Genomic DNA, 23647 nt, shown 5'->3' on the forward strand with positions numbered 1-23647 from the left:
ACATGGAAAAACTGAGAGGTTGTTACACTAAGTAAAATATGTCAGAAGGAGAAAGACAGATGTCATATGATTTCACTTATATGTGGAATCTAAACAAAACAAATGAATAAACAGTGGAAATATTCACAAATATAGAGAAATGATAGCTTCTAGAAAAAACGGGGAGAGGGAAGGCCAAATGAGTGAAAGGGAATGGGAGATACAGGCTTCCAGGTATGAAATAAATGGAATAAATATCAGGAGAATAAAACATAAAACGCAGGGAACATAGTCAGTAATTGTAGTGACATTGTGTAGTGACAAATGGAATTTACGCCTGTGAGCACACCCTAGCGGATAGACTTGTGGAATCACTGTGTTGTAACCGGAAACTAATTAACATTGTGTGTCAACTGTACTTCAATAAAAAGTAATAAAAATGATTTTTATAAAGTTCTCACCAGAAAAAAAGATAAGTGAGTGAGGTGATGGATGAGAATGGTGTAATCTCGTCACAATATATAAAGCGAATCAAGTCATCATGTTGTACACCTGACCACTGCACAATGTTATATCAAGGATATCTCAATAGAGTCAAAAAAATGTTTAAAATAAAATAGTATGCTAATTAAAATAACCAGTCACAAAAGACACTTCATTTATACGAAATGCTCAAGACAGGCAATATATATGACAAAAAAAGCAGACAAAATGCTGACTAAGGCTGGGAAATGCAGAAAATGAAGAGTTCCATTACAGAGTGAAGGTTTCCATTTGGGGTGATGAAAGTGCTCTAAAATTGATCACCGGAGCGGTTGCACAATTCTGTGAATATACTATGAACCCCTGAACTGTACACTTTAAATCTGGCACTTGTACGGTATGGAAGTACATGTCAACCAAATTTTTGTGAACAAAACAAAAACATCTCTCAGGTCATCATAACCAGAAAGATAATTTTCCTGTATAATAACTTTCATTCTTGTGTCAAGAGGACTGCAGTCACCTCGCAGCAGCGTCCTCGACACTCTTCCAAAATATATTACGTAAGACACATGACTTGCACCTTGACTCTTAGCTAGATGATAGGACTAAAATCATCAAACAGACATTACACACATTTGCATACAAACAAAGTCGTCTACTTTGGCTTTTTCCACTTGCCATCCAAATGCTCGGACAGTTCATATAATGTATTTACTTTGAAAGGTAGGAGTTATAGTTTAACTTCCTGATTGATGCTCCTCGGATATAAGTGCAAGCAATGGCAGAAGAAGGCAGGGATTTCAGAAGAAGCAGCGCATCCCCCAGGATGTCTATGAAATGGATTTCAGTGCTTCTGGGGCTACAGCTGAGCTGTTACTTTAGTTCTGGGAGTTGCGGAAAGGTGCTGGTGTGGCCCACGGAATACAGCCACTGGATCAATGTAAAGACAATCCTGGATGAACTTGTCCAGAGGGGTCATGAAGTGACTGTTCTGACATCGTCAGCTTCCATTCTTGTTGATCCGAACAAATTATCTGCTATTAAATTTGAGATTTACTCTGCACATTTATCTAGAGGTGATTTTGAGGCTTTGTTCACTAAAATGCTCAAGATGTGGACATATGATATGCCAAAAGATTCATTTTGGGCGTATTTTTCAGTAATGCAAGAAATTCTTTGGGAATATTATGAGTGTGTTGAGAAGCTCTGTAAAGATGTAGTTTTGAACAAGAAACTCATGACAAAACTACAAGAATCAAAGTTCGATGTCATTCTTGCAGATGCTGTCGGACCCTGCGGTGAGCTGCTGGCTGAGCTCCTTAAAATACCTTTAGTGTACAGTCTCCGTTTCTCTCCAGGCTACGCATTTGAGAAACACCGTGGAGGACTTCCTCTCCCTCCATCCTACGTACCTGTTATTCTGTCAGAATTAACTGATCAAATGACATTCATGGAGAGAGTAAAAAATATGCTGTATGTGCTTTATTTTGACTTTTGGTTCCAAACAATAAATGAGAAGAGTTGGGATCAGTTTTACAGCGAAGTACTAGGTAAGTCATGCTTTTCATTAGTAACATGAAGTCCTAACTCTCCTAGTGCTGGGGAGGAGAGTTTGTAGAAGTACTAAGAGGGAGGAAATTTGTCTTTTAGAAGTAAAATGATGACATGAAAGTATAAAATGATCTCTCAATCTCACAAACACATGCAAAGACTTATATGACAGGGCCAGTTAGAATCCCACTGTCCATTATGGGTACATCACACTCTAGGGAGTCAATAACTGACATTAGAGCACTGAGGAATTCTTGAACCAATGACATATCCATTCCATGTGTTTGTTTGTAATAGCTTTTTTTTTTTAATATTTTTTATTTATTTATGGTAGTCACAGAGAGAAAGAGAGAGAGAGAGAGAGAGGCAGAGACATAGGCAGAGGGAGAAGCAGGCTCCATGCACCAGGAGCCCGACGTGGGATTCGATCCCGGGTCTCCAGAATCACGCCCTGGGCCAAAGGCAGGCGCCAAACCGCTGCGCCACCCAGGGATCCCTGTTTGTAATAGCTTTAAAAAGGGGTTTCTTTGGGTTGCTTTTTAATTTTTTTCTCGGTATTTTATCCTTCCTTGTTGTTTATCAAATACAGGGTGAAAATATTACTTATGCTTGCGTTACTTTTTAGAAGAATTTTAAGTCACAGCATTTTGAATCACGATTTCCTATATAACCCGCACCCCCTCCACAGGCGTAAGTTTCTCCATTATCAACATCCCCCATCAAAGTGGTACATTTGTTGCAACTCATGAACCTACACTGACACATTATTATCATCCAAAGTTCATAGTTTACGTAAGCGTTTACTCTCAGCTTGGTACATTTTATGAGTTTTAAAAATTTATAATGATATGCATCTACCACTATTAGAGTAGTTTCGCTGCTTTAAATTCTTCTCTACTATACTTATTTTCTATATATCCATTTTATTCTACTTTTTCCATCTTAAAAAAAACGGCATTAGAAATTTCACTATCTTGATGAAAGCAGACATGTCAACTGAGGAGTCATATATTTCTAGTACAACTGTCTATAGTATTGAGGATATTATTCCCACTTGTTTCTTCAGTTTCCTTAGTTAAGAATTAAAGTGTTGGGATGCCTGGTGGCTCAGCGGTTAAGCGTCTGCCTTTGGCTCAGGGTGTGATCCCGGGGTCCCGGGACAGAGTCCCACATCAGGCTCCCTGCATGGAGCCTGCTTCACCCTAAGCCTGTGACTCTGCCTCGCTCTCTGTCTCTCATGAATAAATAAATAAATCAAATCTTTTTTAAAAAAGAGAATTAAAGTGATTACATATTACCTGAAAGATTTTTTCATAATTTCCAAGAAAACCTCAGAGTTTTCTTGAAAAATTGAGGATCAAGGGAATAACTTGCTAAATTGTAGAAATTACACTGAGAACTCTAGGGAAAAGTGTTTCCGTTAGTTAATTGACAGGGGAGCTCAAATAATTGTTTACATTTGCATCTGTCACTTTCGCAGCATTTCAGAATAAACAAATGCATGTTTAATTTGACAGTGGCTTAGGTTTAATAATGTTTTATGACTGTGAATACCTCCTTCATAATTCCTTCACCCCAGCCAATTAGAAGGCTATGAGATACAATGGCTACGTTAGACTCAGGAATCTATAGTATGAAGTTTCTAATGATTACATATTCTTTCACCAGGGCTTATAAATCCTGTTTTAAAGGTCTAAATATTAATGAGGGGAGCACACACACGTTATCAAGTTCACATTAAAAAAAAAAAAAAACTGTTACTGCCCTAAAGACAAAATGTGCCACGATTAAGAGTGCACGTATTTATTTCCATACTTGTGGAAAATATTCCAGCTGTTACTTGCAAATATTGTTAATGCATAGATATTATTAAGCCCTTAATATTAACTAATTACAATAGTAAATACAAACCATACCCCCAAAAACTCACAGTTTTCTTGGAAAATCTCAGATCAAGGGAATAACTTGCTAAATTGTAGAAATTACACTGAGTACACGCGGAAAAGGTGTTTCCATTGGTTAATTGATGGGGGGGGGCTCAATTGTTTACATTTGCATCTGTTGCTTTTGCAGAATTCAAGAATAAATAAATGCATGGTTAATTTTCATAGTGGCTTAGGTTAACAAATTGGTTGTGAACGTATTACTGTGATGTGAGAATTGAGTCTCTTACACTTTGTCTTTCATATATACATATGATCAACATATATATATGCAAATGTATATATTTGCATCAATACATGTTTGTATCATATATGTGTTCTGCTAGCAAACTACAAATACTTTTAAGCCTTTTTGCTAACTAGTCAAAACTCTTTTCAGAAGGTTCCATAGTATATTAATATTCCATTACTCTCATTTTTTCTACCTGTTGCTTGTTATGAGATTTTTTTACTTTTTTATTTACTCTTATTTTTCTACCAAGTTTTACTTTTTAATTCCAGGATAGTTAACAGAGTGTTATAATACATTCAGGTGTACAATATAGTGATTCAACACTTCCATACATCACTCAGTGCTCATCACAATGAGTTCACTTCTTAATCCCCATCACCAGTGTTACCCATCCCCCACATTCACCTCCCCTCTGATAACCATCAGTCTATTCCCTACATTTAGGGTCTATTTCTTGGTTTCTCTCACTCTTTTTGTATTTTGCTTGTTTGGTTGGTTCATTAAATTCCACATACGAGTGAAATCATATGGTACTCGATTTTCTCTGACTTATTTTGATTAACATTATAGTATTCTCTAGCTCCATCTGCGTCACTGCAAACCTGAAGACTTCATCCTTTTTTTTTTTTTTTCCTAAGATTTTTTTTTAATTTATTTGAGAGGGAGAGAGAAAATGAAGCAGACTCCATACTGATTGCAGAGCTCCACTCAGGGCAGGATCCCAGGACCACAAGTTCATGACCAGAGCCAAGACCAAGAGTTGGATGCCTAACCAACTGAGCCATCCAGACACCCCAAGATTTCATTCTTTTTATGGATTAGTAATATTCATTGTCTAAATATATCATTTCTTCTTTAGCCATTCTTCAGCTGATGGACACTTGGGCTGTTTCCATAATTTGGCTATTGTAGACAATGCTGCTGTAAACGACCAGGAGCATATGCCCTTTTGAATGAGTATTTTTATAATCTTTGGGTAAATACCTTGTAGTGTAATTCCTAGATCATAAGGTAGTTCACCTTTAACTTTTTGAGAAACCTCCACACTTGTTTTCGTGGCTTTAATTTGAGCCATTTTGCAAGATGTGAGGTGATACCTCATTGTGGTTTTGATTTGCATTTCCCTGATGATGAATGATGATGAACATCTTTGCAAGTGTCTGTTAGCCATCTGGATGTCTTCCTTGGAAAAATAACTATTCGGGGCAGCCTGGGTGGCTCAGTGCTTTAGCACCACCTTCAGCCCAGGCCTGATCCAGGAGATCAGGGATCGAGTCCCACATCAGGTTCCCTTCATGGAGCTTGCTTCTCCCTCTGCCTGTGACTCTGCCTCTCTCTCTCTCTCTCTCTCTCTCTCTCTCTCTTTCTCTCAGTGTCTCTTATGATTAGATTAATAAAATATTTTTTAAAAATGCATATTCATGTCTTCTGCCCATTTCTTAACTGCGTTATTTGTTTCCTGGGTGTGGGTGTTGAGTTTGAGAAGTTCTTTATAAATGTTGGATACCATCTCTTTACTGAAAATGTCATTTGCAAATACCTTCTCCCATTCTGTAGGTTGCCTTTTAGTTTTGTTGGTTATTTCCTTGGATGTACAGAAGATTTCTATCTTGATGAAGTCCCAATAGTTCATTTTTGTTTTTGTTTCCTTTGCTACCATCAACATGTCTAGTAAGAAACTGCTCTTGCCGAGGTCAAAGAGATCACTGCGTGTTTTCTTCCCAGGATTTTGATGGTTTCCTGTCTCACGCTTAGGTCTTTCATTCTACCTTGAATTTATTTTTGTGTATACTCTAAGAAAGTGGTCAAGGCAGCCCAGGTGGCTTAGCGGTTTAGCGCTGCCTTCACCCCAGGGCATGACTCTGGAGACCCTCCCAACTCAGACTCCCTGGGTGGAGACTGCTTCTCCCTCTGCCTGTGTCTCTGCCTCTCTCTGTGTCTCTCTCTCTCATGAATAAAAAAATAAAATAAAATAAAATAAAATACAGAATATTTAAAAAGAAGAAAAATAGTGGTCCAGTTTCATTCTTTTGCATGTTGCTGTCCAATTTTCCCGACAACAAGAAACTGTCATTTTCCCATTGGATATTCTTTCCTGCTTTGTCAAAGATTAATTGCCCATATAATTGTGTGTTCATTTCTGGGTTTTCTATGCTCTTCCATTGATCTATGTGTCTATTTTTGTGCCACGACCATACTGTTTTGATCACTATAGCTTTAGTATAACTTGAAGTCTTGAATTGTTATACCTCCAGTTTTTTTTTTTTTTTTTTTTTTTTTTCTTTTTCAAGGTTGCATTGGTTATTTGGGAACTTTTGTAGTTCCAACAAGTCTTTGGATTGTTTGTTCCAGTTCTGTGAAAAATGCTGTTGGTATTTTGATAGGGATCGCATTAAATCTAAAGATTGCCTTGGGCAATATAAACAGTTCAATACTATTCTTCCAAGTTTTGTACATGGAATGCTTTTAATCCTCAATTTCTTTCATCAGTATTTTATAGTTTTCAGAGTACAGGTCTTTCACCTCTTTGGTTAAGTTTTATTATTTTTGGTGCAATGGCAAACAGGATTGTTTTCTTAATGTCTCTCTTCTGCTGCATTATTAGTACATAGAAATATAACAGATTTCTGTACACTGATTTGTATCCTGTGACTTTACTGAATTAGTTTATCAGTTCTAGGACTTTTCTGCTTAAGTCCTCAGGGTTTTCTATACAGAGTATCATGCCATCTGCAAATAGTGACAGTTTTATTTCTTCCTGACCAATTTGGATGGTTTTATTTCTTTTCATTGTCTCATTGCTGTAGCCAGGACTTCTAGTCCTATGTTGAATAAAAGTGGTAAGGGTGGACATCCTTGTCTTGTGCCTGACCTTAGAGGAGAAGCTCTCAGTTGTTTCCCATTGAGTATGATGTTCACTGTGGGTTTTCCATTTAAGCCTTTATTTTTGAGGTATGTTCCCTCGAAACCAATGTTGCTGAGGGTTTTTATCTCCTTATACATTGTCAAATGCCTTTTCTGCATATGTGGAAATGATCATATACCTTTTATCCTTTTTCTTATTGATGTGATCTGTTTGTTTTTTCCCCCTTCAGGAAGACCTACTACACTATATGAGTTAATGAGGAAAGCTGATATATGGCTCATTCGAACCTACTGGGATTTGGAATTTCCTCGCCCACTCCTACCACATTTTGACTTTGTTGGAGGCCTACACTGCAAACCTGCCAAACCCCTGCCTAAGGTAACTGATTCCTGTTTCTTTTGCTTTGTTTCCTCTGGGCCATTTCATCAGTATTGTAGCTTAAAAAGGTCATTCCTCAACAATATTCATGTGCCCCAACAATATCTGCAGGCAAATCTAATGTTTCCTTGCTATCATTCCAACTTTTACACAATTCCTCATTTGAGATCCGAAAGTTTGACGACTTAGAGCATTAACAGGTTTAATTAATCTATGAGAACATATGTTTTCCGCCACACACCAAGGCCAGACAAAGTCTCAGTAAACCTGAGCACAGAGAAAGCTACACTGTGTATATAATGAGGACCATAAATTCTGTATATTTAATAAAGACCAAATAATTTCTACCACTTATATCTGAAAAAATCTGTAGTATAAAATTGCAATAGTAAACTCTTAGCATATAAGGTAATAATCTTTGAAAAAAGCAATGATGTAATAAATTTTAAGTTGATATTGACCCTTCAAGACATAATTGATAAGCAAGCATCCCTTACTGAATTCCTTGATGGTCTCTTCATCATGCTGTATGTCTATCAGGAAAGAGCCCCTGTGATTACATCAGCCCTTGCCCGATTCCACAAAAGTTTAGGTAAATAACCTTACTCATATATAACTAGCTAATGAGTCTGTTAAACTCAGAAAAGGGTCTAATTACTCTGAAACTAAGATCTTATTCAATGGTTAACCTAATATCGATTTTGATTGCAAAATATTTGGGGGTATATGGTAACTCTCTCAAGGTCTAAATCCTGACGTAAAACTAGCAAAAGTTCTATTCAGTCTAACACAAGTGTCCACCAACAGATAAATCCATAAACAAAATGTATTTACACACAACGGAATATTTGGCCTAAAGTAGAAGAAAATTCTAACACGTACTCCAAGGTGGCAAATCTTCGGGATATTATGCAAAGTGAAAGTGGGCAATCATAAAAAGACAAATACTGTATGATTCCCCTGATATAAGGTATCCAGATCACTCAAATTCACAGAAATAGAAAGTATAATGATGTTTGCTAATGATGGTCAAGGAGGGGGGATTCCTAGGTGGCTTAGCGGTTTAGCACCTACCTTTGGCCCAGTGATCCTGGAGTCCCGGGATTGAGTCCCATTGGGCTCCCTGCATGGAGCCTGCTTCTCCCTCTGCCTGTGTCTCTGCCTCTCTCTCTCTCTCTGTGTCTGCCATGAATAAAAAAATAAAATCTTAAAAAAATAAATATAAAAAATAATACAGATGTTCAAGGAGGGAATGGGTAATTGTTATATAATGGGTATTGAGATCCAGTTTAGCAAGATGAAAAAGTTCTGGTGATTAGTTGACCAACAGTATAAAATATACACACTATTGGACTGCATACTCAGGTATACTTAAAATGATAATTTTTATGTGTAGTTTATCACAATAAGGATAAATACAGGCATTACTCTAATAATTCTTGATAATAATTCTTGATAATACTCTAATAATTCTTGATAATATCTTGTATCTATCTTTAGGTGTTTGTACAAAAATTTTTAAAGATTTATTTATTGGAGGCAGGGCAAGAAGGTGGAAGAGTAGGGTCCCCAGGTCACCTGTCCCCACCGACTTACCTAGGTAACTTTCAAATCATCCTGAAAACCTACAAATTCGGCCTGAGATTTAAAGAGAGAATAGCTGGAATGCTACATTGAGAAGAGTTTGTGCTTCTATCAAGGTAGGAAGATGGAAAAAAATAAAGAAATATAAAGCATCCAAGGGGGAGGGGCCCCGCGAGGAGCCGGGCTGAGGCCCTGGCGAGAGCTCCCAGGACAAGAGAGCCCGGGCCCAGAGAAGCAGGAGCTGCACCAACCTTCCCTGAGGGAACTGCGCTGGCAGGGAGCTCGGGAAGGCTCCCAGGGGCACTAACAGCACCTGCACCCCGGGGAGAGCATGCAACACCCCGCGGCCGAGCTCCCTAAAGGGCTGGAGTGCGCCCAGCGGGGGCCCAGAAGCAGCTCAGGCGGTGGTTCCATGCAGAGGGGGCTGCGCGGGCCACAGGAGCTTGATTCCTGCGGTGCAGGCCCTGCAGCCCAGGACGTCCAGGGGGCACAGCCCAGGATCCTGCACTCCCCCCGGGACAGGCAGAGGCCGGGAGGGCACAGGACAGCCAGGACGCTCCTGCCCCCGGGTGGCCCCGAGCTGTACAGATTGGCGTCCCCTGCCCCCCGGAGCATCCAGGTCCCTGCGTACTAGGAGCTGCGGTAGTTACTGCAATAGTTACTCCAGAGCTGGAGAGCTGGATGCTGCCACTGTTGTTGTTTCTCCTGGTGTCAACTTGTACCTGGGACGCAGCAGGGCTGACAGGGAGCAGGGGCCTCACAGGATAAACAGCTCCCACTGAGCCGTGCACCTGTCAGGGGGTGGGGCAGCTCCCGCAGGTGCACACACCTGAGAATCAGCACAGCAGGCCCGTCCCCAAGAAGACCAGCTGGAAGGACAGGGGAAGACCATGTTCTCGACCAAGCAGTGCTGGAAAGTTCCAGGGGAATCTGCAACTTACAGTATATAGAATCAGAGGATACTACTCCTTGTTTTTTGTTTCTTGTTTGTCCCCCCCCCCCATTTTTCTCTTTTTCTTCTTTTTCCAGTACAACTTGTTTTAGCCACTCTGCACTGAGCAAAATGATTAGAAGGAAGAACTCACCACAAAAGAAAGAAACAGAAACAATACTCTGCCACAGTGTTTCGGAATTTGGTTTATAATTCTATGTCACCCAATTCAGAAGCACAATTATAAAGCTACTAGTGGCTCTGGAAGAAATCAAAAGGATTCAAGAGACTTCATGACTGCAGAATTTAGATCTAATCAGGCTGACATTAAAAATCAACTAAATGAGATGCAATCCAAACTGGAGGTCCTAATGATGAGGGTTAATGAGGTGGAAGAAAGAATAAGTGACACAGAGGACAACTTGATGGCAAGGAAGGAAGCTGAGGAAAAAAGAGAAAAACAATTAAAATATCATGAGGATAGGCTAAGGGAAATAAATGACAGCCTCAGAAAGAAAAATCTACATTTAATTGGGATTCCAGAGGGCGCCTAAAGGGCCAGAGGGACAGAAAGTGTATTTCAACAAATCATAGCTGAAAACTTCCCTAACTTGGGAAGGGAAACAGGCATTCAGATCCAGGAGATTGAGAGATTCCCCCCCCTAAAATCAATAAAAACCTCTCAACCCCCAACATTTAATAATGAAACTTGCCATTCCAAACATAAAGAGAAGATCCTTAAAGAAGCAAGAGACAAGAGATCCCTAATGTTTATGGGGAGAAATATTAGGTTAACCACAGCAACCTGGCAGGCCAGAAAGGGCTGGCAGGATATATCCAGGGTCCTAAATGAGAAGAACATGCAACCAAGAATACTTTATCCAGCAAGGCTCTCATTCAGAATAGAAGGAGAGATAAAGAGCTTCCAAGATAGGCAGAAACTGAAAGAATATGGGACCACCAAAAGAGCTCTGCAAGAAATATTAAGGGGGACTCTGTAAAAGAAAAAGGAAGCCCCAGGAAACAATGCACAAAAACAGGGACTGAATAGGTATCATGATGACACTAGGTTCATATCTTTCAATAGTAACTCTGAACATGAATGGGGCACAGGGTTTCAGACTGAATAAAAAAGCAAGACCCATCTATTTGCTGTCTAAAAGAGACTCATTTTAGACAGAAGGACACCTACAGTCTGAAAATAAAAGGTTGGAGAACCATTTACCATTCAAATGGTCCCCCAAAGAAAGCAGGGGTAGCCATCCTCATATCAGATAAATTAAAGTTTATCCCAAAGACTATAGTAAGAGATGAAGAGGGACACTATATCATACTTAAAGGATCTATCCAAGAAGAGGACCTAACAATCATGAATATTTATGCCATGAATGCGGGAGCTGCCAAGTATATCAATCAATTAATAACCAAAGTTAAGACATAGTTAGATAATAATACACTTATACCTGGAGACGTGAACACAGCGCTTTCTACAATTGAGAGATCTTCTAAGCAAACATCCCCAAAGAAACAAGAGCTTTAAATGATACACTGGACCAGATGGATTTCACAGATATCTACAGAACTTTACATCCAAACTCAACTGAATACACATTCTTCTCAGGTGCACATGGAACTTTCTCCAGAATAGACCACATACTGGGTCACAAATCAGGTCTTAACTGATACCAAAAGATTGGGATTATCCCCTGCATATTCTCAGACCACTTGGAAACTTAAACTGATCACAAGAAGTTTGGAAGGATTTCAAACACGTGGAGGTTAAGGACCATCCTGCTAAAAGATGAAAAGGTCAACCAGGAAATTAGAGAAAAATTAAAAAGATTCATGGAAACTAATGAGAATGAAGATACAACCATACAAAATCTTTGGAATACAGCAAAAGCAGTCCTCAGGGGGAAATACATCGCAATACAAGCATCCATCCAAAAACTGGAATGAACTCAAATACAAAAGCTATCCTTGCACCTAAAGGAGCTGGGAGAAGGAACAGCAAATAGATCCTACACCCAGCAGAAGAAGAGAGTTAATAAAGATTCGAGCAGAACTCAACAAAATCGAGACCAGAACTGTGGATTAACCAAACCAGGAGTTGGTTCTTTGAAAGAATTAATGAGATAGATAAATCATTAGCCAGCCTTATTAAAAAGAAGAGAGAGAAGACTCAAATTAATAAAATCATGAATGAGAAAGGAGAGACACCACCACTACCAAGGAAATACAAACGATTTAAAAAACTTATTATGAACAGCTTTATGCCAATAAATTAGGCAATCTAGAAGAAATGGACACATTTCTGGAAAACCACAAACTACCAAAACTGGAACAGGAAGAAATAGAAAACCTAAACAGGCCAATAACCAGGGAGGAAATTGAAGCAGTCATCAAAAGCCTCCCAAGACATAAAAGTCCAAGGCCAGATGGCTTCCCAGGGGAATTCCATTAAACGTTTAAAGAAGAAACCATACCTATTCTCCTAAAGCTGTTTGGAAAGGTAGAAAGAGATGGAGTACTTCCAAACTCATTCTATGAGGCCGTCATCATCTTAATTCCAAAACCAGACAAAGACCCTACCAAAAAGAAAAATTATAGACCAATATTCCTGGTGAACACGGATGCAAAAACTCTCAACAAGCCAATAGGATCCAACAGTACATTAGGAATATTATTCACCATGACCAAGTGGGATTTATCCCTGGGATGCAAGGCTGGATCAACACTCATAAAGCAATCAATGTGATTGATCATTTCAACCAGGGAAAAAACAAGAACCATATGATCCTCTCAAAAGATGCAGAGAAAGCATTTGACAAAATACAGCATCCATTCCTGATCAAAAGTCTTCAGAGTGTAGGGATAGAGGGAACATTCCTCCGCATCTTAAAAGCCATCTAAAAAGCCCACAGCAAATATCATTCTCAATGGGGAAACACTGGGAGCCTTTCCCCTAAGATCAGGAACACGACAGGGATGTCCACTCTCACCACTGTTATTCAACATAGCACTGGAAGTCCTAGCCTCAGCAATCAGACAACAAAAAGAAATAAAAAGCATTCACATTGGCAAAGAAGAAGTCAAACTCTCCCTCTTCACAGATGACATGATACTGTACGCAGAAAACCCAAGACTCCACCCCAAGATTGCTAGAACTCATACAGCAATTCGGCAGTGTGGCAGGATACAAAATCAATGCCCAGAAATCAGTGTCATTTCTATACACAACAAGGAGACTGGAGAAAGAGAAATTAAGGAGTCAATGTCATTTACAATTGCACCTAAAAACATAAGATACTTAGGAATAAACCTAACCAAAGAGGTAAAGGATTGATACCCTAAAAACTACAGAACACTTCTGAAAGAAATTGAGGAAGACACAAAGAGATGGAAAAATATTCCATGCTCATGGATTGGCAGAATTAATATTGTGAAAATGTCAATATTACCCAGGGTAATTTACACGTTTAATGCAATCCCTATCAAAATACCATGGGCTTTCTTCAGAGAGTTGGAACAAATCATCTTAAGATTTGTGTGGAATCAGCAAAGACCCCGAATAGCCAGGGGAATATTAAAAAAGAAAACCATAGCTGGGGGCATCACAATGCCAGATTTCAGGTTGTACTACAAAGCTGTGGTCATCAAGACAGTGTGGTACTGGCACAAAAACAGACACAGAGATCAATGGAACAGAACAGAGAACCCAGAAGTGGACCCTGAACTTTATGGTCAACTAATATTCGATAAAGGAGGAAAGACTATCCACTGGAAGAAAGACAGTCTCTTCAATAGATGGTGCTGGGACAATTGGACATCCACATGCAGGAGAATGAAACTAGACCACTCTCTTGCACCAGACACAAAGATAAACTCAAAATGGATGAAAGATCTAAATGTGAGACAAGATTCCATCAAAATCCTAGAGGAGAACACAGGCAACATCCTTTTTGAACTTGGCCACAGCAACGTCTTGCAAGATACATTCATGAAGGCAAGAGAAGCAAAAGCAAAAATATGAACTATTGGGACTTCATCAAGATAAGAAGCTTCTGCACAGTAATAGACACAGTCAACAAAACTAAAAGACAACCTACAGAATGGGAGAGGCTATTTGCAAATGACGTATCAGATAAAGGGCTAGTTTCCAAGATCTACAAAGAACTTATTAAACTCAACAGCAAAGAAACAAACAATCCAATCATGAAATGGGCAAAAGACATGAAGAGAAATCTCACAGAGGAAGACATAGACATGGCCAACACGCACATGAGAAAAATACTCCGCATCACTTGCCATCAGGGAAATACAAATCAAAACCACAATAAGATACCACCTCACACCAGTGAGAATAGGGAAAATTAACAAGGCAGGAAACAACAAATGTTGGAGAGGATGTGGAGAAAGGGGAACCCTCTTGCACTGTTGGTAGGAATGTGAACTGGTGCAGCCACTCTGGAAAACAATGTCGAGGTTCCTCAGAGTTAAAAATAAATCTACCCTATAACCCAGCACTGCTGGGGATTTACCCCAAAGATACAGATGCAATGAAACGCCGGGACACCTGCACCCCGATGTTTCTAGCAGCAATGTCCACAATAGCTAAACTGTGGAAGGATCCTCGGTGTCCATCGAAAGATGAATGGATAAAGAAGCTGTGGTTTATGTATACAATGGAATATTCCTCAACCATTAGAACGACAAATACCCACCATTTGCTTCAACGTGGATGGAACTGGAGGGTATTATGCTGAGTGAAATACGTCAATCAGAGAAGGACAAAGATTATATGGTCTCATTCATTTGAGAAATATAAAAATTAGTGAAAGGGAATAAAGGGAAAGGAGAGAAAATGAGTGGAAATATCAGTGAGAGTGACAAAACGTGAAAGACATCTAACTGGGAGAGAACAAGGGGTAGTGGAAAGGGAGGTGGGTGGGGTGTTGGGGTGACTGGGTGATGGGCACTGAGTGGGGCATTGGCGGAAAGAGCACTGGGTGTTATGGTATATGTTGGCAAATTGACTCCAATAAAAAATTTTTTTAAAGATATACTTATTAATTTATATGAGAGAGAGAGAGAGACTGCACATGGGGTGGGGAGCAGAAGGAGAGAGAGAACACCCAGGAAAGTCCCCACTGGGCACAGAGCTAGACCCAGGGCTCAATCTCACAATCCCGCAATCATAACCTGAGCCCAAATCAAGAGTCGGATGCTGAAACGACTGAGCCTCCCACGCAACCTCATAGAAATTCATTCAGTGGTGTTTGCTATGCTGTTTCTCCTTTTTGATGGAGTTAACTTTTTCTTCACAGGAAATGGAAGAGTTTGTCCAGAGCTCTGGAGAAAACGGTATTGTGGTGTTTTCTCTAGGGTCAATGGTCAATAACATGACAGAGGAAAGAGCCAATGTGATCGCATCAGCCCTTGCCCAGATTCCACAAAAGGTTAGATAGAGTATCTTAATTGTATACAACTACTTAATGAGGCTGTTAAACTCTGTAAAGGGCCGGATTACCCTTTCCTTCATGACATGAACATCATTATGATAGCTCCAATTTACCTCAAACATGAGGAAAATATAAATGGCAGATGCTAAAGTACTACAGAAGCTGTTTTGACAATAACTTTGGCATTAACATTGAGATTGGAAAGAAATATATTTAGGACATTGAGATTGGAAAGAAATATATTTAGGACGTGCAGAGTAAAGCTTGGTATTGTAATGTGTCCTGGGCAGGTATAGCAATGACCAAATTCTGTCTGTCATTCTTTCCCTTTCCTTACAAGATGTGCATTCCTTTCAAGATTTCCAAGGGCACTGCCTACCTCATAGCTGTTCTCAGAAAGGAGTTAAATTTCAACAGTTATGTTAAAGAGGAACTGATAAAAGTCTGAAAAGCACCCTGCAGTTTACCCTTATCAGATAATCCAGGTTTCTCTTCCTTCCCCTAAATTTTGAGATAAGCCTCCTCAGTGTGCTGTTCAGAAAAACAATCACCAAACTATGTCTAGGCTTTCCTCCAGCCAAGATGACTTAGAGAAAGAGAAAAATTGACATGACTGATGAAATGGGCCCTATTACGAGTGAAAGAGTAAGATCAATGAAAAGGGAGAAGATGGGTCCACTCCTCAAGGTGACCAAGTGCTTATTAATATCTGGTTCCAAAGGACTCTAACTTATCAGAATAATAACTGCTCCCGATTAAGGAAGGAAAAAGAAACATATTAAGGAGTCAACCGGAAAGAAAGCCTAGCATGGGAAAGTTTCATATGCCTCTTTCTACATAAACTACAGTAGTAAATTCTTTTCCAATACATAGAATGCACCTGGCATATTTGGGTATTTGTGAACTACTTTTTGGTCACTGTAATAGTTTCTCCTTATGCTAATTTTTGCTTACCATCGCAAGTTACTTTAACATGCATATAGCAAATATATGCTACCCAGTGTAAACTATAATCCAGTTATGAGGATTGCTGGGAAATTCTAAAATCAGAATCTATTTAGTACTGGCAATGGAAATTGCTTGGGCATAGATTTCATATCAATCAATGCTGTCAGTGCTTTGTAGTGCATCACTGAAATGTCAAAAACCAGTTCAATAAAACTTAGCACCACTACACTTTGGAGTTTTTTTGACACGTACACTGTTATTTCTGAAGTGCCAATAGGCTTTTCTTCCCACATGTAAAGAACTGCCAAACCAAGAAATACTAATAATATTCTGCATTCATGTAAAAAAATTACCTTTTTCTTGGAAGTAGTGCCTAATCATTAGTAATGTGAAAGAAGTTAAACGTACTAAGGAGAAATTATTGATATTAATGAATTACTATAAGCAGAATTACTTGTTTCCAAAGCAGCAGATTACACATTTAGCTTTTTTGGGTATCAAAACATGTAAAACTCAAATAAAAGGACTTATGGAACAAGTGGCTATGAACAAGTGGATATAAGGGAACGTCCTTCTGTATCACTTAAAAAGATGTAAATAGGTTGGTATTACATTGGAAGATGAAAGCAATGATAACAGACAAAGGTGTGGATCTTAGTAATTTCCTACTCGTTTGCACTAGAATTATAGTAACTGCCTAAAAATTTCTTAAATGCTTCTTTTGTCCTTGATAATCTCATCTGTCTAATACTCATGAGTGAAATATTATGATTACATTCATATTTACTTGAATATAAAAATAAGTAACAAAATGGGGGTATTCTTACTATATTAGTGTCTTAGTAGTCTCATTTTTAATATCTTTTGTCCTTGTTATTTATCAGTCAATGAAAGGAGTCTAACTAGATCATCTCTTAATTTCTTTAAAATGTTCACAAGCTATAACTTCAAAGTTCAACTCATGAGATAAGGTATTTTTCTTTCTAAGGTTCTATGGAGATTTGATGGCAAGAAACCAGACACCTTAGGGCCAAATACTCGGCTGTATAAGTGGCTTCCCCAGAATGACCTTCTTGGTAAGAATCTGGAAAATATTGAACTGAAAGGAACTCTAAACAAAATGATAACAGTTCACCAAAAAGCAATCTAACTGAGCATTTACTACTCAAAAACTCAAAACTAAAACTTAACTTTCTTAAATTTATTTTGCAGACCTAGAGGGAAAAAGATAAGCTACAACAGTTGGCATGTTGTTATACACAGTCCCATTCCTTAGGGCCAGAATCAAAGTACCTGTATTTCAGCTGTAATTACTGCTCCCACATAATTTGTTACTAACTACCTAGAACATCACTCTGTCTCCGAATTTTCCCACCTTATTCCTATCCTTTCTCCTTCTGCATGGGTATTCAGTGCCAATGAAAAATAATAGCCTCTCTTTTATTACCAGTGACCCTACATTTTCTCTAGAAAAATACCATAATCTTTTCCATGAAGTCACAACACATTTCATGATAAAGTGCTATCTTTCCTTCCCCTGATTTGAGCCACCAGCATCACACTTCCTGCTGCCTTGACACCCTACATGTGAAACTCAGTGACTTTACTGTGCCTTTAAGAGAATATGTTCTAACATGCCACCTGCCTTTCTTTTTTTTGCACCCTTTCCCTTTTTTTGGTGATAACCAGAATGTTATCGTTCAATTTGTCTGTCCAGCAATCTTGTATTCATTTTTCAAGTTACAAGCACCACACCAATCTTCATTTACCTCTCCAGCACATTTATGTGCTTCTTGCGCTGAGAGCCAAAAGACATTTGAATGCTGTTTCATGTTTATATAATAACATATGTCTTATGTTGCCCAATTCTCATTTGATTTCTAAGACTTACAGTTAATAATGTGCTGAGATTCATCCAATCCTAGGTCATCCGAAAACCAAAGCCTTTATAACCCATGGTGGAACCAACGGCATCTATGAGGCGATCTACCACGGGATCCCCATGGTGGGCATTCCCTTGTTTGCCGATCAAGCTGATAACATTGTTCACATGAAAGCTAAGGGAGCAGCTATCAGACTGGACTTGAGCACAATGTCTAGTGCAGACTTGCTCGATGCATTGAGGACGGTCATTAATGACCCTTCGTGAGTATTACTTTTTTTTCAATAGATGGAATTTATCGATAGATTCTTCAGTCAACGGTGGCTGTGAGTTTCCTCCCATTCTTAAGAGGCTAATTTGGAAAGAAGCCAAGTGATAGAACGGATCTTAAATCTACTTTTATTTTCAACCAGACATTTATTTCACAGTTGCATTTAAATCCCTTTGACTTAATGGGCAACCAAGTACTGCAACAATTTTCTACATACACAAATGCAAACTATTATAGAGTAACTGTAAGAACATTTCAAAGTTCCTATGATAGAAACCATAGAATGAAAGAATGAAGAACTTGAAGTCATGTAAAGTGACTCAATTCAGTACCAAAATTTCCAAAGCTATAAATCTCTTTTTCCTTAAACATTGATTTTGGTTCTTATTGTTAATATATTTTATAATATGTAATTTGTGTACCATAAAACTAAAAGTATAAAACTCAAATACGTGTAGTGTATTATGGAATTATGAAACCATCACCATAATCTAAGTTTGGGACATTTTCATTAGCCCAAGAAGAAATCACATACGACTGACTTAGAAGTCTTTGCCCATTTCTCTTGCCTCAAGTAAACATTAATCTACTTCTGTCTCTACAAATTGCTATATTCTGGGTGTTTCATACAAGTGGGATCATACCACGTATGGGCTTTGCATGTGGCTTCTTTCATTTGGCATGTTTTTGAGTTTCATTTGTGTGATAGTTTTGTATTGCTGAATGATAAATATCCTATGGTATGGATATGCTACAATCTATCCATGTATCAGTTCGTGAACATTTGGGTTATTTCCACATTTAGGTATTATAAATATTGCTACACACTTATTGTGTGAACAAAATTATTCACTTCTTTTGGGTAGACATCTAGGAGTAGAATTTTGGGTAGACTTCTAGGCCACAGATTATCTCTATGAGGAGCTGCCAAATTGATGTCCAAATAAGTTGCACTATTTTACATTTCCACCAGCTAAGTATGGGAGATTCAAGTTCTCCACATCACTTTCAACACTTGCTATCATCTTTTTTATTACAGCCATCCTAGTGGGTCTCTCCTTGTGGTCTTCATTTTCATTTCTCTTACAGCCAAAGTTACTAAACATCTTTTCATGTACTTATTGTCATTCACATATCAGAAATACTGAAAAATGTGTTATGGGGAGAAAATGGTAGAGTAAATGCATAATAAAAATACCTTAAAACAAGAGAGAAAGGTAAAGAAATATAAGGCAGGTTGGCCAAATAGAAAAGAAAACAGACTAAGACAGTAGATGAAAATATAAATATGCCAAGACATTAAATCTAAACAGACTAAATAATTTAAAGACAAAGATTGTCAGAACACGTTTTTTAAACTATATGCCAGTTATAAGACATGTTCAAATAGAAATGCACAAAAGATTGTAAGTACGAGAAGGTAGGAAATGATCTATTCTAGCAGTAACCGCAGAAAGATGTTGGACCCATGCTAATATCAGACACACTAGTCCAGAGTCACCAACAAAAATAAAGAGAAGTATTTCATAATGACGAATAGATTGATCTTTCAAAACAGTACAAATTACCAATTAGTGACGCCTACTACAAAAAACATCAAAATGCAGTAGAAGGGGGCCAAAGAACAAACATTCAAATTTACATTCATAATATTAAATTTTTAAACATCTTTCTCAGTAACATAAAAAATAAGATCAAAACAAGGGAAAAACGATAACAAGATAATGGAAGGGAGAAATACCTAAGTGTTTTGAAGGACACAATTTAAAAATGCAACCCATATGACATATATATGTATATATATATATATATAATATATATATATATATATATAATCAACAGAGAATACCCATTTTTCAAGAATGGAATAGATACTGGAATTAACCGTACATGGGCCATAAACAAAAAGGAATTTTGAAAAATATAAATCATCAAGACCACACTGTTCAGCTCTACTGGGATTCACTTAGAATCATCAAAAAGAAAGACAACTAAAACCTCTCTACATTTTGGAAATTCAGCAATATACTTCTACATAACTCAGCCAATAAAGAAATCCTACTCATAAATACACCTCTTCTCCGCAATTCCACTTCTACATATATACAAACACATGTACAAACATGTAAACCAAAAGATACAAGATTTTTATGGCAGCATTGGTAGTAATGGCCAAACGATTAGTAACACAAATGGCTATTGACCGTTAAATGATGAAATAACCTGCGGTATTGCCAAACAATGGAATACCATACAGTGCGAGAAGTAACCAACAACTCTGACACAAAGACAAAAGGAAATGAGTGCTCACTTCATATTCTAACACATAAATAATAAAAACTAATGTATGATGACTAAAAGGATCAGGGCAGACAGGGTGCTTCTGGGTAGCTTGTGACACCCCATACCAACATCTTAGTAGTAGGTACATTATTACATCCACTTCACAATAATATTCTAGCTGATTTTGAATGTATGGGTATTCCGTGAAGACTATGTGCATATTTCTTATGTAATATGCCTAAAGGTCATTTTGGAAAATAAATCATGTTTTCAAGTTCTGGGTTGCAAATAGCAAAACACATACACACAGACACAAACAGAACAAATGTGTGAAGGTGCTAGGATAGTGTGGCCCAGAAAAGTCTCTCTGAGACGGGACACAAAGCTGGGTCATCCATCCAGAGGTAGAAGCAGCCTTGGGGTGTGGCAGGGAAGTGTCCAGCAGAGACCGAGGAGCCAGAAAGTGCAAAGGTGCTGGCTGAGGTGGGATACGTCTGGCAACTTCAGTGACCTGCAAGCGAGCCTCTGTGCCTGCAGCAGAGTGTACGTGGGACAAAGGGACAGGAAACGAAGTTGCCGGGTGTCTGTATTTGCAAGATCCTAGAGTCCAACATCCATACTTGAATTTTACTGTAGGTAGTGAGAAGCCAGTTGGAAATTTTTAGTAGGGAAGTGTCACAATCTGATGTCTGTTTTCAAAAATCAGAATGGCTACATGATGGAAAATAAAGAGTAGAGGATAGAGGAATGGAAGGACGAGCCCCGGTGAGGCGGCATTTTACTCACCATGACGCAGTTCCCTCTCCTGCTTCAGGAGGATCATTCTCTAAGTGCGTTTCCACCATCTCTTTTATAGCTGATACAAGGGCTCCTATCCTTTTCTCTGTTACAAAAGATCAAACTACCCTAACTTCCATTTCTACTTTTCAAAACATTTGGCACTCAGAAAATTCCAATTTAAAAGCAAAAACTCCTATGAGGACCCAAATAAAAAACACACGACTTCTGTAACTCTATGGCACCTGTTTTGAATCATTTGTATGGCACTTTTCAAAGACCTCTCATGGGAATTCTTTGGTTTGGCAAATTAATTTCCTTTCAATGTCGGCATCTTTACGTCTCTCCCTTAGGTACAAAGAGAATGCTATGAAGTTATCAGGAATTCACCACGATCAGCCTATAAAGCCCCTGGACCGGGCAGTCTTCTGGATCGAGTATGTCATGCGCCACCAAGGAGCCAAGCACCTGCGGCCAGCCTCCCATGACCTCACCTGGTTCCAGTACCACTCCTTGGATGTGATTGGGTTTCTGCTGGCCTGTGTGGCAACTGCTATATTTGTCACCACACAATGTTGTCTGTTTTGTTGTCGGAAGGTCGCAAAAACTGGGAAGAAGATAAAAAAGGAGTAGTCGTATCTGAGGCCTCCAGCTGGTCTGCCTCCTAGACGGGCTCCTCCGGTTTCTGCCAGCAAGGAGTTATGATGCAAAGTTCCCCTCCCTGTGAAGAAACAACTCCTCAACTTAGCTTCTGAGATCAACATCTGCTCTCAAGGGATTTATTGCCTGTTTAAGAGTCAGAAATATGTCATGCCAACAGAAAAACTGGCAAATTAAAATTAAATTTAAATAAAACTCTACGGGAATTTACAGAAACTCATTATTCTAAGTGGAAAGTCATCCCCCTCCAAAACTTACTGAGCTTACCTGTGTTTCCAACATTGGGCATGAATATCAGAACATTAAGTAGGCTATTCACAATATCACTGTTACTGTGCAAATAAATACTCAGAATATTTTAACTTCATTTTGGTGCAAAATTTGTCGTTTTGTCCTTTGCTAGAGAAACTACAGATAGTTAAAGTTGTATAAAATGACTTACCCATCCATTTTGTTTTGGGTGACCACTAATTCTCCTGGGCTTTTATGGTGTACCCAGCCTGAGCATCACTCCTTACCCTAGGACATGGCAAGTTGATGGCCTTCGACCACCTTGTCAGTATCCTGTGCAATGTCGGTGAATTTAGAAATATAGCAGCTGTTTCCTATTATAAAACTGAGCTATTGGGCACCTCAGTCCATTAAGCTACTCACTCTCCGTTTGAGCAGAGGTCATGGTCTCAGAGTTGTGGGATCAAGCCCAGCACGCCTCTGGCAGGCCCCCGCAGCTTCCTCTTCCCTGGTCCCCTCCCACCGGGATGGTGACCAGCCTGCAGATGGATGTCGGGTGCTGCGGTCCCCTGGGGTCCTCAGCCTCTGCAGACTGTCCAAGTACCGGGGACCCCGGGGCCTGGGCCTCTCTCCAGGGAGTGCCGGCCCGTGGCCCTGGGAGCCTCCCCTGGCTCCTGGCCTGGAGCAGTGACAGACGCTGAAGGGCAGCGGCTTCGCTCCACGAAGATGTTCTTTGACTTTTATTTCCGTTTCAAGTGGTAGACGAAGTCTTACAAAAGTAAGCGCTTAGAACGGGAATTGTTTTAGTTCTCCGGGAAGTGGTCCTTCTAGTGAATATTTTGAATTAATGCCAAAGCGAGATAAGGGAACCGCGTCAACATTCTGTAGCTTCTCTCTAAACGGCTGATGGTTTTCCTTCAGGTTAGCTTCAGGGTCCACTGTATGTTGTACACATGCAACATTTTCTAAACTTTCCACTAGGTTTGGCTTGCTTTGCAAGTTTCCAGTCCAAGTCCCGACCTTCTGCCTCCCAGGGACCTGTTCTCCTAACACAATCTGTGGCCTTTATTTTGGCTTTCCTGTATGCTCAGAACCCCACATGCAATTTTGAGCTGAAGTGCAATTGTCACCACTCTTGTCTCCTTCCCAATCTCAGGTGAAAAACTTTGACTATTTCACCAAT

General features: G+C 39.1%; 1 protein-coding gene across 1 annotated transcript; it reads left to right on the forward strand.

The window, feature by feature from the left end:
* The first annotated feature begins 1142 nt into the window (after positions 1–1142).
* Positions 1143–22600, forward strand: LOC112652194 (UDP-glucuronosyltransferase 2B31-like). Its single transcript, XM_025435668.2, has 6 exons — positions 1143–2015; positions 7287–7435; positions 15278–15409; positions 17349–17436; positions 18286–18505; positions 21927–22600. The coding sequence occupies exons 1-6, from the start codon at positions 1244–1246 to the stop codon at positions 22204–22206; spliced, it is 1641 nt and encodes a 546-aa protein (XP_025291453.1). The 5' UTR covers positions 1143–1243; the 3' UTR covers positions 22207–22600.
* Positions 22601–23647: the final 1047 nt, after the last annotated feature.

Source organism: Canis lupus, chromosome 13 (genome assembly GCF_003254725.2).
Source record: "Canis lupus dingo isolate Sandy chromosome 13, ASM325472v2, whole genome shotgun sequence".
NCBI lineage: Eukaryota > Metazoa > Chordata > Mammalia > Carnivora > Canidae > Canis > Canis lupus.

Excerpts from the sequence above, each read along its gene's own strand:
- LOC112652194 (XM_025435668.2), top strand. The coding sequence starts at position 1,244 with ATGGCAGAAGAAGGCAGGGATTTCAGAAGAAGCAGCGCATCCCCCAGG. Across the intron at positions 17,437-18,285 it reads TCCCCAGAATGACCTTCTTG|GTCATCCGAAAACCAAAGCC; the intron begins GTAAGAATCTGG and ends ATCCAATCCTAG. Across the intron at positions 18,506-21,926 it reads ACGGTCATTAATGACCCTTC|GTACAAAGAGAATGCTATGA; the intron begins GTGAGTATTACT and ends TCTCTCCCTTAG.